The 17,605-nt window shown below is 46.5% G+C and overlaps 1 protein-coding gene across 3 annotated transcripts in view; it reads right to left on the bottom strand.

Moving 5' to 3' along the window:
- The window catches only part of RXRA (retinoid X receptor alpha), a 211,324-nt gene that overhangs the window by 14,797 nt on the left and 178,922 nt on the right, over positions 1-17,605 (bottom strand). For all 3 annotated transcript variants that reach the window (XM_039506652.1, XM_039506653.1, XM_039506654.1), the window contains 2 exons: positions 10,509-10,678; positions 1,152-1,281 (listed from right to left, as the gene is read on the bottom strand). In XM_039506652.1, the coding sequence (XP_039362586.1) occupies positions 1,152-1,281; positions 10,509-10,678 (300 nt within the window). The remainder of the gene's footprint in view (positions 1-1,151; positions 1,282-10,508; positions 10,679-17,605) is intronic.

The raw sequence follows: 17,605 nt of genomic DNA, 5'->3' as shown, positions 1-17,605 counted from the left end.
GGGCACATGGTTAGGAGACATTAAAACAATGCTAAAGGTCAGAGCAATGATGGAACCTACATTGCTGAGGTGCTATAAAGTTGGAGTAGCCCTTCTAAAATTTGACTCACCCAAGCTGGCTTGGAACAGAGCCAGAAACTGAACCCAGATCTCCAGTGTCTCAGTCCAGTGCTTTAACCATTAACAGCACCCCATGCAGGGCTGTAACTCACCAGTGCACCAAACAGAGCTTTGATTTCTGACTTTCTACATAGTAACACTTTTTTATTGTGAAGTACAGAGCTATGAGTTATGGTTGGGTTTCAGGGTATTTTTTTTTCAAATTTCTTCCTTAATATCAACTTTGCCATTTGCTGGAGGCAATTTTAATAAGATAATGTATCCATCCACTTTGAATATGCAGGCAAAATATTCTGTGATGACAAGCCAAAACCTTTTTAATCAGCTATATTTACCTTATCTGACAATCAGAGCTATGCAAACAGTTGCATGCCCAAACCCCGCACCTGTCAAGTTTTAGCTTTGGATTCTCACCCCTTCTATTTTCTGTGCACACCTTCCAGCATTTGGTCTGCAATCTGCACAGAAGGAGAAGGTATTTTTTAACAGCTCACTGCTTTTAGCCTGCCCTCAGTAGTTCCTCTGCAGAGACAGGCAATTCAGAATGAGCCTGGAGAATTGTATTTTTATCTTTGTGGGTGGGAAAGGACGGGTGATTCTCCCCCGCATTTCTGTTTTTAATTTTGATCACACATTTTATTTTTGTGAAATCTGGCAAAGCCCCAAATCCAGTTCTCTTTCAAGTCTCTGTGTGAGAGGAAGATATTACATGGTTTCTTCAGATTTCAGCAACCCATCCAACTTCTGATACGCTTGCCTCTCAGAAAAGATGAACCGGAGTGATTCTCGGGCTGACTGGCAGCGGGCGCTACACTTTGGAGCAGGCTCAGTGACGTGTTTCTTAGGGCTTTTAAAATCCTTCTTGGCAAATAAATTAGCAGCGACTAAAAGGCAGACGTGACTAGTGCCCTTCAGATTGTAGTGTGCTAACTATAAATATAACATTCGTCCTCGGCCGAGCATCCCACCTACACCAACCAGCCCTGTTTAGATCTTCTTCCTATATCCCCTCACTAGGATATCCCTCTTACCTGCTCTGAGTAAGATGACCTGGTCATCCAACGGCAGTTCTGAAAAATGGGGAATTCTCTTTGCCCATTCCACCAAGGTGAAGAGCTGTTTATCTGCCGCTTGGCATATGTTGGTTACCGGGTCATTGGGCTGCAAAGAAAAGAAGACTTAGAATGAGGCACAACAATGTAGCGCAGGACAAAGAGGAGGGATCAGACAAGCAGCTGGGATGGATCCTTTCGGTCTGAGGGACCCGAGGAGCAGGATCAGCTCTCTCACACGATCACTACACTGCAGTAGAATGACGCAAGGTTAAGGCAAAGCGCAAAGTGCAAAGCGAGCCAGCAGCATAGTCGGGAGCAGAACCTAGGTGTCCTGATGTCCAGCACCGAGCCCTATCCACTAGAGAGATCATGCTACCTCTCAATACCCGACTCTAGCCAGTGCTGCTTGGGTTTTGTAATCATTGCAATCCAAGAGGAAAGAAAAAAAATCCCTCTCCCAGATTCCTCCTGCGGGGGATGGAACAGTTCACGTGTTCCAAGCATCAGAATGTCATAATTCAATAAAACACAACAATAGGGGCACTAAAGCAAGAGAAAACCCCTTCCCTTTGAAATACTACCCAATAACAAGAACCATCTGCTCGTTAGTTGGACAGGCAGCCTAAACAGACCAAATCCCTGTTTAGAGGAACTGCTAACAGCTCAAGTGGGATTGTGATTACAAATTGGATGAGACTATTCAACCCTCTGGAAAAAGTAAGAAAAAAAATAAGTCATCGACTATTTATTTTACATCTCTGAATGTATAAATCCATCTATATACACACGCGCACACACACTACCATACCTCTATAAATTTATATATATATATATATATAAGTCTGTCTATACATACACAGCACTGTATGGCTCCATTTAGAGGCTGCACCTTTTATTAAGCATAACTGTGTCCCTCGATGTCCTTAAAACTGCGTGTACAAAACCAGAGAATGTGTAATTAATTATATTACCATTGGATCTCATGGGAAAATCATACTAATCTGGTGCAGCCTATAAATAAGACATACTATGGTGCTGGCTTTCTATTTAGTGACAGATTCTGCCACCCTTACTAACCACATGCAGGGATCAGGAAGGAAAATTTCCTCAATTCACATCTGGTCAGACGTATGCTGGTGATGGTTTTTTTCCACCTTTCTCTGAAGCATCAGAGATGGGCCACAGCTGAAGGTGGGACCCCAGCTAGGTGGCCCAGTGCTCTGAGATGGTACAGAAAATCCTCTTTCTAGGTGCCTGGCTGATGTGTCTTGCTCACATGCTCACTGTCATGCTAATGGCCAGTTTTGGGATCAGGAAAGAATTCCCTCCCTAGTTCAGATGGGCTGGGACTGTGGGGCGTTTCACCTTCCTCTGCAGCGCGGGGTGTAAATTGCCTGCTGGATCATCTGGGCATGTCTCACTTAATTCCTCAGGGCTTGGTGGCACCTCGGTCTCTCCTGTTCTCTGCCTGTGGCGCACAGTTCAGTCTCCTGAGGACTGAATTGCATTGGTCTAACTAAAGTCTTTGGGCTCAACAGAGGGGTAACTGGGTGACATTTAGTGGCCTGTGCCACACAGGAGGCAAGACTAGAGGATCTAATGGTCCCTTCTGGCCTTAAACTCTCTAAAACTATGAAACAAGCCCTGTTTGAAAATTAAACCACTACTCAGTAGATCCATTTATTCATGGTGACAGGTAATTTCTACCACGATTAGTCCCACCAAAATCAGTGGGGTTGTTTGTGGAGCAAGGTTCTACCCAATGTGAGCAAGGGTATTGCATCCAGACCAGTACGAGTGATGGTGGCCAGATATAGCCCTTCAGCTATAAGCTCCTTGGGGCAGGGATGTCTTCCTCTGGGGCTTGTACATGGCACCAAGGGCACTGTCAATGGACAGAAGTGTATATAAGCTGTGTGTATGATTGATATAGTTGTACACATGGTGATGTAGCTGAATAATAGAGAAGGCCTATTAATGAAGGTAGAGCAGAAATGTAACACAGGTGCGGTTAGTCTCTTGCACCGATTTCACTATACGAATATACAGCTCACACCGGATATCCGACAACTGGTGCCTTGTTTTTACCACTGACAAGGGGAGTAACAGTGATCACACGTTGACAGGCAATCCTGAATGGCCACGAGAAGCTTCATCTGGGAAGCGAGGGAACTGGCCCATGATTGTAAGGGGACCAAAGACCGGTGAGGGAGGATGTAACATATCCTGTCGGCACTGTGGTATTCCCCTGGACATTCTGGCAGACAGGGACAGGAAGGGAACGGTTGTTAAGAAGGGAACAATGGTGTTTTAAAGACCACACAGTGGAGAAGACGGGAATTGTTGACCTAAAACGGGGCGCTCAAAGAGGTGGAACGTTGGGCGGTGCGGGAGACAAGTTGCTACTCCAGAGACAAGTGAACAAGTCTGAAAAGGGAAAGTAAAGACACTGCAAGGGAGACGGGGGGAAGGAAAGAATTGTAAAAATAAATAAAATAAAAATGAGGTTCTGAGGTTACTAACCCAAATACTTCCCTTTTGTTTTCACATTGACTGTATTTTACCCGGAAATCACATTAAACATTCAAATGCTGGATGAAAAGCAGAGAAAATCCTATTTTTGAAGGAGCTAAGATTGAAATGTTGAAAAATATCCTTCCCTTCCCCATTCCATAATATGGCTCTGAGAAAGCCCCCGGTTCTCTGCCACCTAGACGTCCTTGTTCTTAACCTCTTCAAAGATACCACTGTGCTGCTACTCACAGTGCCTGCCTAGGTTAGTCTACAGCCGCATCAAAGGAAACATTAACTTTTCGCCTAGGTAGCCAACAGCTCAAATCCTCAGTACTAAAAAATAACAAGCACTTGGCAAGTGCTCCAAGATCAGGCTCCCAAGTGTCTTCACCGGCTGCCTGCAGAGAGGGCTAGGGGCGCGGACTTGGTTTTAATGCTCTGTCTAAAATGCTGGAAATCTCTGCTTAGGAGTTTTCGCTCTTCTTGCTCCTCTCGAGGAAAAGGACGTGAGAGAACCCAGGTCTCAGAGCACTATTTCCTAGGCTAGAGGCCAAAAGGCAGAAGTACTCTCCTGCGAAGGATCCTGCAGGGCTGTCACTCTGCCTTGGAGATGCCAGTCTGAAGAGGGACTGCTGGGACTTACAAGAATTGGGAGGGGAGGTCAGGAGACATTCAGATTACCCTCTACAGCCCCAACATGGTTATGCCAAGCCTGGTGCAGGATCTGGCACCTTCTGATTCCTTCCCCCTTGGTAATGCTGCAGCATTCAGAACAGTCTGCAGACTGAGGTGAGCAGGGACTGTGATACGAGCGGTTCGCCTGAGGTCCCGAAGTGTTATACTCACATCAACAACTTCGAGCCTTACAGCCCACCTTGGGGACTAGAGCAGGACAATCCTTGTTTCACTGGTGGGAGACTCAGAGGAGAGGCGAACGGCTACAATTTTCAAAAATGGCCACAGATTTGGGGTGTTCAATTTGAGAATAATTAAAAGATGTTTCAAGCTGGGCACCCAAAAATTGAAGCATCCCCAAAATGAAAATCTGGACCTTAGGGACTTGCTCACTCAGCGAGACAGGAACTGAATTAGAAATAGAACCCAGGAGTCCGGGCCTGGTAGAGTTAACAGGGGCACACACTGATAGGACACTATGTATCTGCTCTAAAAAGGCACCAGCCATGGCCTGATGGGGAACCACTGGGCATCTGTTTGCCTACACTGGGGCATGCATTAAAACTGGTATTCTACAAGAATTCCATACCCCAGCAAAGGCCATTGCATTTTGCTTTGCTTTTGAGTAGGTTACCGGGATCCATAAGTAACAGGCCTCCCAAAAAGAGCCGCGAGTGAGTTACCGGCGAGGCCTCGCTGCCTTGACATGGCGTTGGTGATTCTTTTAAAGCAGTGCGGTTTGCACTCAGAGTTCAGGGCTCTGCTTAAAATTCCTCAGAGGGGTCCACTGCTGGAGGGATCAGGCCCTCGGAGACAACAGCGAGTGTCAGCAAGGCCAAGATTCTACCCAGCGCATGCTACAGGTGACAGAGAGAAGACATAGGCCCATCACAGACTGATAACCCATCCATCGTGCTTTAATTATACCTCTGATCTCTGTTCTGGGAACCGCTATGGCATTCACTGGCCTCATTTTAATCACTGCAGCATGAGAAGCAGCTAAGGCTATAGCAGCCCGGCCCACCTCCAAAAAGCAAGCCACTCAGAGTCTTTGGAACCTTCCTCGCTCATGGCAAGCAATTCCCAGGCCTTGCAGTAAACGGTAAAGGGCAAAGCACCAGGGCATGACAGAATTAAAGGACAGTCGGGCACCTGATCCTGCTGGAGAAAGAGGAACTTGGAAGCATCTTCCAGAAAACGATCACTCAAAACCTTCCCTTCAAATGCCAAATAAGAACAACTGGGGATAACGCCGATCGCAGTTATAAGCTTTCCCTTTCGGTGCCCGGGGGCCGTCCAAGGAGAGACTTAGACTGCAGAAGCCCTAGGCACAGGGTTGTCAGCTGATAGGAATGGAAAGGCAGTGACACAAGGGGATAGCAGTGGATAGACAGAATTCCTCCTTTTTGTGCTGCTGAGTTATAGGAGTCAGTGGAGAGACCTTAATGCTGGCCTCTAATCGCCAAGCTGCAGGAGGTGATCAGCTACCTACAGCGGGGACAGAGCGCTGCTCCCAGAACACCCGGCATGAAGGTGCTCTGGGTGCAGACCTCAAGAGAGGCCCCAGGATGAACTTATCCCCATGCTGCTCAGTGTCACAGGAGGGTTTTGCAATACACGCCACCGGAAACCGAGACCGTTTAAAACTGGGAGCCATGTGAAGTGACAAAACCTGCTCAGTGTCACGATTAGCAGCTACCCACCGTCACTAAATAGCCACCCTTGGGTGCGATCGCTCTCCGAGCAGGTGATTTAAGGGTGGCCGTTTAAACCCCAACTCTCAGAGCTTGCGTGCAACGGACAGGTCTGAGCATTTTCGTGGGCAGGTCTCTTCTTGGTCACTGCAGCATTAGAGCCCTTCCACTCGGGAGAGGCAAGAGGAACATGTGAGAGGTGGCTCAGATCAAGGTAGCGTTTTGGTACAGCTAGAATTCCCCTCCTCCATCCCACTGTATCCTGCCACCCAGCGGGCTCAGAACTGCTGCAGTATCTCCCTTGCAGCCAACGTTCAGCTCCAACAATGGTCTGGGCCAGCTGAGCAGAGACAGGCCACACCTGCTCTGTTTTCCCTCTCAATCCCTGGGAAACCCAGAGTGGCCTCTCCCCAACATGCCCCTGCCAGCTAAGGCCTTAGACCTACACAGAGCCCTGCTCTATCATGGGTCTCACTTGTCTGCCCACATTCAGCCTGAGCCACTCACAGTTGCCTCAGGATGGATCATTTGGGCTCTGGTGCTGGTGGGCCATGCATGGAGCAAATTCCCTTATTCTCCACCCCTGCTGTCTGCTTGGAGAGCAATGCTGAGGTCCCCCCTCCTAGATTTCCCGGTCTACATAGGATTGGGCAGTTCCCGGAGATTACAGAGCCTCACAGACCTGAGGAGAGGATTGCCACAGCCTGAGCAAGGATTGCAGGCACAGGCTATGATGGGAAAGATCTGGTTATAGGCAGGGAAGCTGTAGGAGGGGATTAGTTCATACAAGGCCTTGTTTTCGCCAGCCCAGTCTGGCACAGCCTGAGAGAAAGTCCCTGGAATCACAGCTGATTCTATCCTCCCAGAGAATTCCACGCGGCAGTGCTGGGAGCAGATGCATCAAGGTGTGGGGGCTTCAACACAAGGACCCAACACACTGGGCTAACGGGAACCAGCTTGTATTTTACGCTGTATCTATTAGGTACTGAATTTGTCTGCCTTTCCATCACAGCAGCTCTCCCGGGGGGAAGCAGACTCTCCTCTCTATCTACCCTGTAGCCTCCTCACCGCTTAGCCACTGATCTCATACATCTGCTAAACCTGCTATAAATGTCACATCATTGACAGAAGCCGCTTGACAATAACAGGACATTTCAACAAGCCTCCCGCCTCTATTGAGATGCAGCACACATCCTTGTTCACTGTAATGTGTGCTGAATTATGCAGGAACCAGCTTTCAATTTGCTACAAGAGGCTAGGGGAGAGACAGTGCCAGATGAAGCCATTTATTTTAGCTCCCTCTCTGGGGTTTGTTTTCAAGTCGGCGCAACTCAGGCGACAACTCCCCCTGAGGTATTTCTAATCCTGATCACCGACACAGCCGTCTAGTATCAGAGGCACCGTCATTAACTGAGGCACAGATCTCCAGCTCCCCCCTGCGAGGAAGCCCCGACTGTTTGATAGGGATGGAGATGCTCTGCTGTTTATTTAGAACAGGAACGGAAGCCTGGCATCCAACACCTGGGTGGGTACAACTGAGCCCAGTGTTTGGTGCATCACTGAGCTATCCGATACAAGTCAGCAGCGCACACAGCAGTTCATATGCTGGTAGCTTCATTTGTGATTTTCTGAGATGCCACCAGACAGGGTATTCCCTCTCCCCAATCCTATGCTCAGTTCCTGTTGTTTTGTAGTGTTGCTGTGCGCTGTGAAAGAGCCGCCACACCCCACCCCAGAAGTGGCTGCATTATTTCATGATTCTCATAGATATCCAGTAAAGCGTATCAGGGTCACAGGGAAAAAGGCTACAGAACAATAAGCTATTACAACATATTATCACCGTCCCATTGTAGTGCTGGTGCAAAGAGCTCACGCACTATTGAATGTCACGAAACATCATAGCTGTGCTTGGGGCTTCTCACACAAATAAAACAGGCACAGTTCCTTGTCCAGAAGAGCTAAGCACAATAAACTACGAGGGGAACTCAAAGTTTAGAGCGGAGAGACGGCATCTTGCTGAGTGCTCTAGACAGATTAGCATGGCTTGGAGTAAATCAAAATAACTTTGACTTAGGACATGCTCCCCGCGCTTCTTACAATTAAAAGCAGAGGTACCTCTGGGCTGAGAGAGAAGCAGAGATTTTTGCCACCGCCCAGCACCACCTCTTGAAGGAAGAGGCTTTAGGAATGGAAAAGGATCTGGGAGAAATGGTGCAATTAAATCTGGGGTAAAAATCTACTTCATCAGTGTGGATTTCCAGTTACAGAAGACAATGAGGAAGGCATGGGGGAGAACATGTGGACTGACAAAAGACTTTCTTAGTGGAAGATCAGACACATTCTGCAAACATCTCCCTTACTATGCTCTGCCCTAGAAGATCTGAAGGAATTATCAGCTAGTTTTTTAGCAGTATAGCAGACATGGTGCAAGTTGATTAAAAGACTCTGTATCTCCCCATCTATTCGATCTGAGCATAGTGGGCCTCAAAGCACCAGTGGCACAGAAGGGATTCATTTAAATGCTGAGAGCGGGTGGTTCTTTACTGCATTCAGCTGTGCCAGGATCGGGGGCAGGCCAAGCTCAGTGAGCGTGAAGTTTTCCAAACCTACCCCACTCAGTTTGGGTGTGCACCACTAGCAGGAGGTCATGAATCTTTGGTTTTTTGACAGTTTAAACTCTCTTCCCCAAGAGGAGAAATTAATTAAAAAACTAAACATGTTTCCCCAGCTAAAGGGCAACCTTTGTTCTCTATTAGGAACCAGAAGAACATTGCTAGACTGGCTCAAGTAGATGGTTTATATACAATGTATGTATATATTACTATATTTTTTCTTATAATCTCTGCCCTTTCCCCCCACTAATCTTAGCTACTTTCTGAGCTTTCACCCTCCACCCTATTTGATCCTGCAGTTTTTTATTCTCTTAAGTGGAGCATGAACCCAGTGTCACTTGAGTCAGAATCGAACTCTCAAATCCTTAACAAAATTAGGCAAAATGATTAACACCACATAGTACATAAACATAACCCTCAGTGTTGCCAGCTCTCATGATTTCACCACAAACCTCACAAGACTTGATGTGGTTCTTAATGCTCCAGATGCTGGAGTCATGTTAGTACATGAAAAGCTCAGCTTTTCATATGATTTTGGGGGCCTGATACATAACTTTTGAATGTTTGGCATTGGGAGTAACAGAACGACAATGTATTATAGCAAAGATCTCTAATTTGTCACTCAGGTTAAATACTAATAATCAGAAACCACCCTGTGAGCTTTGCTGCATAGAGACCTAAGAAATCTATACTTCCCCCACCCCACTACCAGCAAGACTGTGAATTGTTAGGACCATTTATAAGGCCCTTATCCCCTCCCCCAAGGAAAAACCCATTCAGGTCAGATGCTCCCATTTTAAATGACAACTATTTCTCCCCTCCCTCCAACCAGTTGTTTCTACTTAAGAGACTTCCCAGTCCTCCAGCATCCCAGTGTTCCCCTGGTTAGAACCAAGGGGAGGGTTTTGGGGTGAAGTCACTAGCCACACCCACTGAGCCTGATGCATTATAAATTTGCTCAAACTGGGTGGTGACCTCCTCTAATATGGCAGCTATTCTCAGAGGAGCAGGAGTTCATAGACTATAAGGCCAGAGTTGTTATAGCTGAGAACAGCCACCTAAATGAGAAAAAAAATGCTCTTTACAAAACAGGGCTCTTTAATGGGAGTGGTGGGGCCACCTGTGGGTTATTTATGGGGCATCTTCTGTTTAAAAAGGATTCCACTAGAGTCCTAACCTTTAGAAGGGGCTGAGCCACAACTCTGGATTCAAACACCTCAGAACACTGAGCGGGTTTGAAGTCCAAACCCTCACCCATATATATATATTATTTATTTATTTATTTAACAATGGATCCAAACAATCCTCAAATTTGTGCTGTTTAAAAACCTACAGCTCAGTTTTCCCGCTGTAATACTTTTGCACTTTAGTGACAATGGGTGTGTTTATAGGGTTAAGTTGATTGCAAGTTTTTCAAGGCAAGGCTTTTACTCCACTGTTTAAGTAGTGTCCAGCATAACAGGCTGTGTTCCCACAATACAGATAATTTCTGTGCACCCTCCCAACTGCACCTCATCACTAGCACCTGAGCACCTCCCATGCAATGGTTTTATCTTCACTACACCTCTAGGAGGAAGGAAGTGTTATTCCCATTTTATAGATGGGGAAACTGAGGCACAGGGCAATCAAACATCTTATCCAAGGTTGCACAGGGTGCAGCAGAGCTGGGACTAGAACTCAGCTTTCCTGAGATGCCAAGGGCCCCCCTTCCCCTTAACCATGCCTGTCTGCATAGTCCTGCGGTGACAGCATTCAAGGCCTTACCACCTATTCGCTCCGTTGCATTCCCACAAACGGGATGGTGTCAGCGCACATGGGAAAGGGGCAGGCATCCTTACCGAGCTAGGAGTCAAGCCCATATTTGCCTCAATGTACGTCTCGGTCTTTGGCTCCACTGCGAGTTCGGCTTCCAGGATCTTCTCCACGGGCATGTCCTCATTGGCGCTACTTGTCGACTCCACCTCGTTCTCGTTTCGGTCCTTCCCTCGCTGCCTCTCCTCCTGCACAGCTGCAGACACAAACAGGGAAGAAGGGAGGCACCGTAAGTCTATGGTTCTCAGCTCTGGGATGGGGAGTTAAAACACTGAGATTTGGGGAGCTGTGAGGATCGCTAGGCTTCAAAATCGAAAGGAATATTGACCTATGGTAGCATGAGCATCTGTTGTCATGCAGGAAACCCGGGTTCTCTTTGACTTAACCCTTTCACTGGCATGGCCAGTGGGGACTCAGGCCTCTGGAACCCAACTGAGGAACAAAGCAAGCATTAGTTGTGAGAGGAATCGCCGTACAGTTCTCTTGGCCCAAGAAAAGAGCTGGACTGGGCACGTGCATCTCTGCAGACAAGTTTGGGAGCAGAACCTAAAGAGATTTCTCCAGATTCCCCCCTCCCCCCCCTGCAAAAATTTGTCCTTGACCAGAGTTTGGGCTGCTGCAAAGAACTCCTCTCTTGGAAAGAAACTCTAAAAGGTTAAGGAACTTGCAGTAAAGAGCGAAGGAGGAAGCCGGACACTGGTGATGCAGCTGAAGGGAATGGATCAGTGCTGGGATAGGGAGAGAAAAGGGGGCTGCTGGGTGGCAGGATGGAGGAATCCCAAAGAAAAAAAAATAATTATTTTAAAGCGTGAGTCCAGCTAGCCCAACCATTTCTGGAGGCTGTCCAGGGTGAATTTCCAAAGAGGCGTGTCAGGGTTTTTCAGCTGCTTGATTTCCACTGACGTTGATGGTTGCTACCAGGCTATTATTATTATTACTGTACCACCTCGAGGTCTCAGCTGAGATCAGGGCCCAGTCATGCTAGATGCTGTATGTGCACCAAGGAAGAGACAACCCCTGCCCATAGTTCTGAGCATCTAAATAGACAAGACAGACACACAAAGGAAGCATTATTATTCCCATTTTACTGCCAGGGCACTGAGTCAGGGAGAGAGAAAGTGACTTGTCCAAGGCAACACAAGAAGTCAGTGGCAGAACTAGGAATTGAGCCCCAGCCTCCTGAATCCCAGCACTTGTGCCTTCTCCTCAAGACAGTCCTTCCCCTCACTTGTCTCTTTGAAGATTCGATCCCTCGACACTGAAAGGGATTTTCTTTCTGCACCTGAGTCCTTTCCATGTTGTCAAGGGCTTTGATGTCATGTGTTAAGACAAGCAAAACACTCAGCCTATGAAACCCTCCCACCCATCCAGCTTGGCCCAGTCTTGCCTGAATTCCATCCCCATCTTGTCATGTGTCTGCTCTGCTTTGACCGTCCCGGTCCCAGGTTAGAACCTGGCATTAGAAACGACAGTGAGTCACCAATATTTAAAAAATGATAGAAGGGCAAAAAACCCCATCCATTCCCTTGGGACATTTGGAGGGGGAAAGAAACCAAGTGAGAACTGAAGATTAAAAGCTGGCTGATCAGAACCTTACAGTGCACTGTCCAGCCCTGAGTCACACACAGACACTGGGGAAAGGGAATGCCTCCTGAGTTGTCCACACCACATCCAGGGAACGCAACAGATCTGGAAAGCAAACCCTTTAATGATATGGGAAAAGCCACTGCAAAAACCCTTGTTGTCCAGTCCTCCCTACCTGGCTGTCATCCCAAGACGCCAGCAGGAAAGTCCCCGAGCAGCCACCAGACCTCCCACGGATCTAGAAAGAAAGGCCTTTTGCAAGAGGACTCCTAGGGAATGCAGAATGTGCCAACCCTTCCTCCCCTCTGAGGCCATAACACTGCCAGCCACGTGGCCCTATCTACCAGCATGTGGAGACGGAGGGCATAACTGCAATACGCATTCCCAGTGTGCTGCCCGGAGGTATCGGCCCAGTCCCATATTCTCTGTCTCCAGAAAGCTGGCTCCCCCTTACCCCAACCCCCCCCCCCCCCCCCCGGCTTGGTACATAACATGTTAGTTTTCCAGGATAACATAAGATGCCACATACTTTACTGAAAAATACTTCCTCTCTTGAGAGAGGCATGGCCTAGGCATCTACATTCAGATCTGGGAGACAGGATCCTCCTGTGTTCTGGTTCTTACTCTGATACTGATTCTCTCTGGGCTTAGCACTTAACCTTTCTGCCTCAGTTCCCCAAATCTATGTCACGAAGATAATCTCACCTATCTCACAAGGATGTCAGGACCATGACTTAGCTAGAGTCTGGAAAAGGGCTCTGAAGAGGAAAAACACTGTATAAGTGGGTTATTATTAATTATTATCATTCATGCCAGTCTCCATTTAAATGTAGTACACACCATTTCAATGGCAATAACCGAGGAAAGCAGCACATTATGTAGCTAATTGCATTAGCTGATCTTTCCAAATACAAAATCAAGCTTTAGAAATGGAAAAGAGCCAATGAGTCATCTCATTCATCCACTCCCTCGTACAGAATTGTTTCCTGCATTCTACATTCTAGCCCAGAACCACTCCAGCCATGGAGCGTCCATTGCTTGCCATGAAAAACAACCATCATTTCACCCAGTTCTTTGCTCAGTATTGAAAGAAGCTCAATAATGCAGAGAAAACACTATTAGCAGCTATCCTAATCCATTATCTCTTTGCTGGATGCGAAACTGATTATGTGAGCTAATGGGAAGTAACAGGACACAGAGATTGTTCCATTGAAATCAGCACAGTACATAACACAATAAAGCTTTTAAATCAGATTATCAGGTAAACTGGCTCCATGCCACGTGCAAACATAAAATAACAAAAAATATGGGAAATTCAAACACATGCTAAAAGATTACACAATAGAATACGGCAATCGTGTTAGTCTTAAACTCATCCTCTATGTCTAGATCATGCAAATGCTTTTCAATTTTATCGTTAGCCTCCTATCTTAAACTGTAGTGTAGTGTTGTTACTCCGCTGTTAAACAGCAATCACATTCCACCCTAGAGGTGGATGCACCTCTGTGGCAGGTAAAGTGATTCTTGCACACAGATATATATGTCACTACATATCTCTATAGTCTCTGAAGTGCTTTGGGATCCTTTGAGCTAAAAGGTGCTGTGTAAAAATAAGTACTTAGTTTTGCAAACTGATCTAAAGTTTTGTACTGTGTTTGCTACATCTCTAAAGGCACAATGCAACATCTGCTAAGTGGGGAGTCAGAACCTGATATTCTGTGTTGTAAAGCAGCATAGATCCCAACTGATCTTACATCAGCCTAGGATCTGGCCCTGGTCTGACTTGAATTGTTCTATTACCTTTTATAGGCTGACATTAGCCCCTCAATCTCCCTGTTACTGGGGGACGGAGGTGCCTCTCTCTCTCTCAACTGTCATACGCCTAGAACTTTATTGCTCATAATGTCAACCTTTCATTCAATCTCACAGATGCGGCCTCCTTCACTGGAACTCCTTTGGGCACGTTACGGGAGACAAATTGGCTACAAATGACGCTGAGCAAGCCAAAAACCCAATTTAAAAACTTACGACAGAGGCAGCCCTGAGCAAATGGGATTTTAACAATGACTTAAGCTCCAAAGATCTAATATACAATAGCAGTGAGTTCCGAAGAAAGAGTGCAGACAATGAGTCCTTGCTCTGAAAGTAACAATTACCAAGGGAACAGGCTAAATTCTCCCTCATCAGGAGTTTTTACATTGACTGGAAGTCATTCTAAATAAACACGCTGGTTCAGCCACAGGTTATTGGACCCAATCAGAGTGTCACTGGGTGACGCTCTTATGACCTCAAGAGGTCTGACTGGATGATCACAATGGTCCCTTCTGACCGTAGATCTATGAATCCTGACCCAAAGGAAACCCACTGAAATGCCCTCAGGTATGAGAAGCTGTATGTGGGTATGGAGAGAGCAGATCTTACAGAACATGATGGGACAGGGAGACACCTGAACAGGTTCACTAGTGAAGAAAGTGAATCTGGCTGATGGTATAAGTGATAGACAACAGATGGAACAGACACAGAGAAGCCAGAGAGAGAGAAAATATATAAGTATTGTTGTTATTACTGATCACTGCTGAAAAGCACTACACCAAAAAGTCTGTTCCACAGGCAGTCTGTGCTTGTGGCTGGTGGAAAGCCGACTCTCAATTCTGCTCAACCCAAGTCTAAACCCTTGAGGCAGACTTGCTCCAGCCCGGCAGGTCAAGACGATGACACCTGGTTAGCAGAAGCAAGTAGCACGTTGTCATCAAATGCCCCAGCTCCAAAATGAAAACAGAAACCCTGCAGTAAATTCCCAGTGAGGCAGCTTGCTGACTTGCCGGTTCAGAGCTTCCTTGGTCGCAAGGCGTGACGGGGTAGCATAACCTGTTTCGTGGTCTGTTTTAAAGAGGGGGAGATCCCCAATATCAGAATAAGGTTTCCCCCCACCTCTTCTGACATGGGTACATCCTCCTCTCTCCTTTCCAACCACAGCTTCACACACACACACCTCACCGCTTGTAAGCTCATCCTTCCATTCGCTCCTCTTACCAACCATGTGAAAATGAAAGGTCTGACAAGAATGAAAAGCGATAGCTACAATTTTCCATCATCACTGAATTCGACCTCCCTCCCCAGCGAGGATGAAAGGCATCACGCATGTGGGTGCACATCTGGATGAAGTCACAAAGGAAAACTAGCACAGTGGTCTCATTCCAGTCTTTAGTGGATTCATACCCATATCAGAAAGTTCTGCCCAATTAACAGTCTCTACTCAAGAGAAGCCCAGGGCTGGAATAACAAGCATCTGGATTCACCTCCAACACATTGTTTTTTAGCCATTAGCATTGTCTATGTTACTAGGCAATTGAGAAACAAGTCTTGTGGGTAAATGTTTGGATTTTTAGGAGATTTCTCTCCCCACTGTCACATAGATTCATAGATTCTAGGACTGGAAGGGACCTCGAGAGGTCATTGAGTCCAGTCCCCTGCCCTCATGGCAGGACCAAATACTGTCTAGACCATCCCTGATAGACATTTATCTAACCTACTCTTAAATATCTCCAGAGATGGAGATTCCACAACCTCCCTAGGCAGTTTATTCCAGTGTTTAACCACCCTGACAGTTAGGAACTTTTTCCTAATGTCCAACCTAAACCTCCCTTGCTGCAGTTTAAGCCCATTGCTTCTTGTTCTATCCTTAGAGGCTAAGATGAACAAGTTTTCTCCCTCCTCCTTATGACACCCTTTTTGATACCTGAAAACTGCTATTATGTCTCCTCTCAGTCTTCTCTTTTCCAAACTAAACAAACCCAATTCTTTCAGCCTTCCTTCACAGGTCATGTTCTCTAGACCTTTAATCATTCTTATTGCTCTTCTCTGGACCCTCTCCAATTTCTCCATATCTTTCTTGAAATGCAGTGCCCAGAACTGAACACAATACTCCAGTTGAAGCCTAACCAGCGCAGAGTAGAGTGGAAGAATGACTTCTCACGTCTTGCTCACAACACACCTGTTAATGCAACCCAGAATCACGTTTGCTTTTTTTGCAACAGCATCACACTGTTGACTCATATTTAGCTTGTGGTCCACTATAACCCCTACATCCCTTTCTGCCGTACTCCCTCCTAGACAGTCTCTTCCCATTCTGTATGCATGAAACTGATTGTTCCTTCCTAAGGGGAGCACTTTGCATTTGTCTTTATTACTTTATAAACTTCATCCTGTTTACCTCAGACCATTTCTCCAATTTGTCCAGATCATTTTCAATTATGACCCTGTCCTCCACAGCAGTTGCAATCCCTCCCAGTTTGGTATCATCTGCAAACTTAATAAGCGTACTTTCTATGCCAATATCTAAGTCATTGATGAAGATATTGAACAGAGACGGTCCCAAAACAGACCCCTGCGGAACCCCACTTGTTATACCTTTCCAGCAGGATTGGGAACCATTAATAACTACTCTCTGAGTATGGTTATCCAGCCAGTTATGCACCCACCTTATAGTAGCCCCAACTGAGTTGTATTTGCCTAGTTTATTGATAAGAATCTCATGCAAGACTGTATCAAATGCCTTACTAAAGCCTAGCTATACCACATCCACCAATTCTCCCTTATCCACAAGACTCGTTATCCTATCAAAGAAAGCTATTAGATTGGTTTGACATGATTTGTTCTTTACAAATCCATGCTGGCTATTCCCTACCACCTTCCAAGTGTTTGCAGATGATTTCCTTAATTACTTGCTCCATTATCTTCCCTGGCACAGAAGTTAAACTAACTGGTCTGTAGTTCCCTGGGTTGTTTTTATTTCCCTTTTTATAGATGGGCAGTATATTTGCCCTTTTCCAGTCTTCTGGAATCTCTCCCATGAATTCTGATGGGCCACAGAATGCAGAACCGTGATGCCACGGGTATGATACATGCTGAACGTGCGGTGGGGAGGAGGCAGTAACATACAAGAATTGGGGGATTAGATGATTTAACAAGGAAGTAATGGGCCTGAAACTAGGAAAGTGAAAACTTATCTTAGACATTCAAGAAAATATTCTGATGTGGGGGCACTTCAGGAAGGGGGTAACTCACTAAAGGAGGTCACTCAGGAGACTAGACAGAGCTCTAGTGCTGGGGGAGGCCAGGACTAGGCCAGAGCAGAAGGTGAGCTCTTTAGAAAGGGAGATTTGAGGCCACCTTCACTGGTACATTCAAGTGATGCAAAACAGCTGCCAACTTGGTTTCATCAGCTGCTAAAGCCAAGTTTGCAGTTGGGTCCCATCAGTGGAGCAGTGTGAAGCAGATGGAACATAGTGAATTAACCCCCCTGTTTTCATGCAAGTGTCCCACGGGGGGACACCTCATGCTGAAGAGATGGGATCTGCAAACACAAAGTGGTGGTTGGAGCTTGAATGGTTTCCAAAGATGCCTGCGAAAGCAGCGATTGCTCTGGAAAGGTTTGAGATTGTGTGTCCGTGCTGGATTTCACATCTCATGCACGTTGCACCCCTGTGGGGTGGACGGAATGAATCAGGAACCACGCCATCCTAAACACGAGGCAAGG

Source organism: Mauremys reevesii, linkage group 19, assembly GCF_016161935.1.
Source record: "Mauremys reevesii isolate NIE-2019 linkage group 19, ASM1616193v1, whole genome shotgun sequence".
NCBI lineage: Eukaryota > Metazoa > Chordata > Testudines > Geoemydidae > Mauremys > Mauremys reevesii.
Note: the sequence above shows the minus strand (reverse complement) of the source record. Positions and strands in the feature narration are given on the sequence as shown.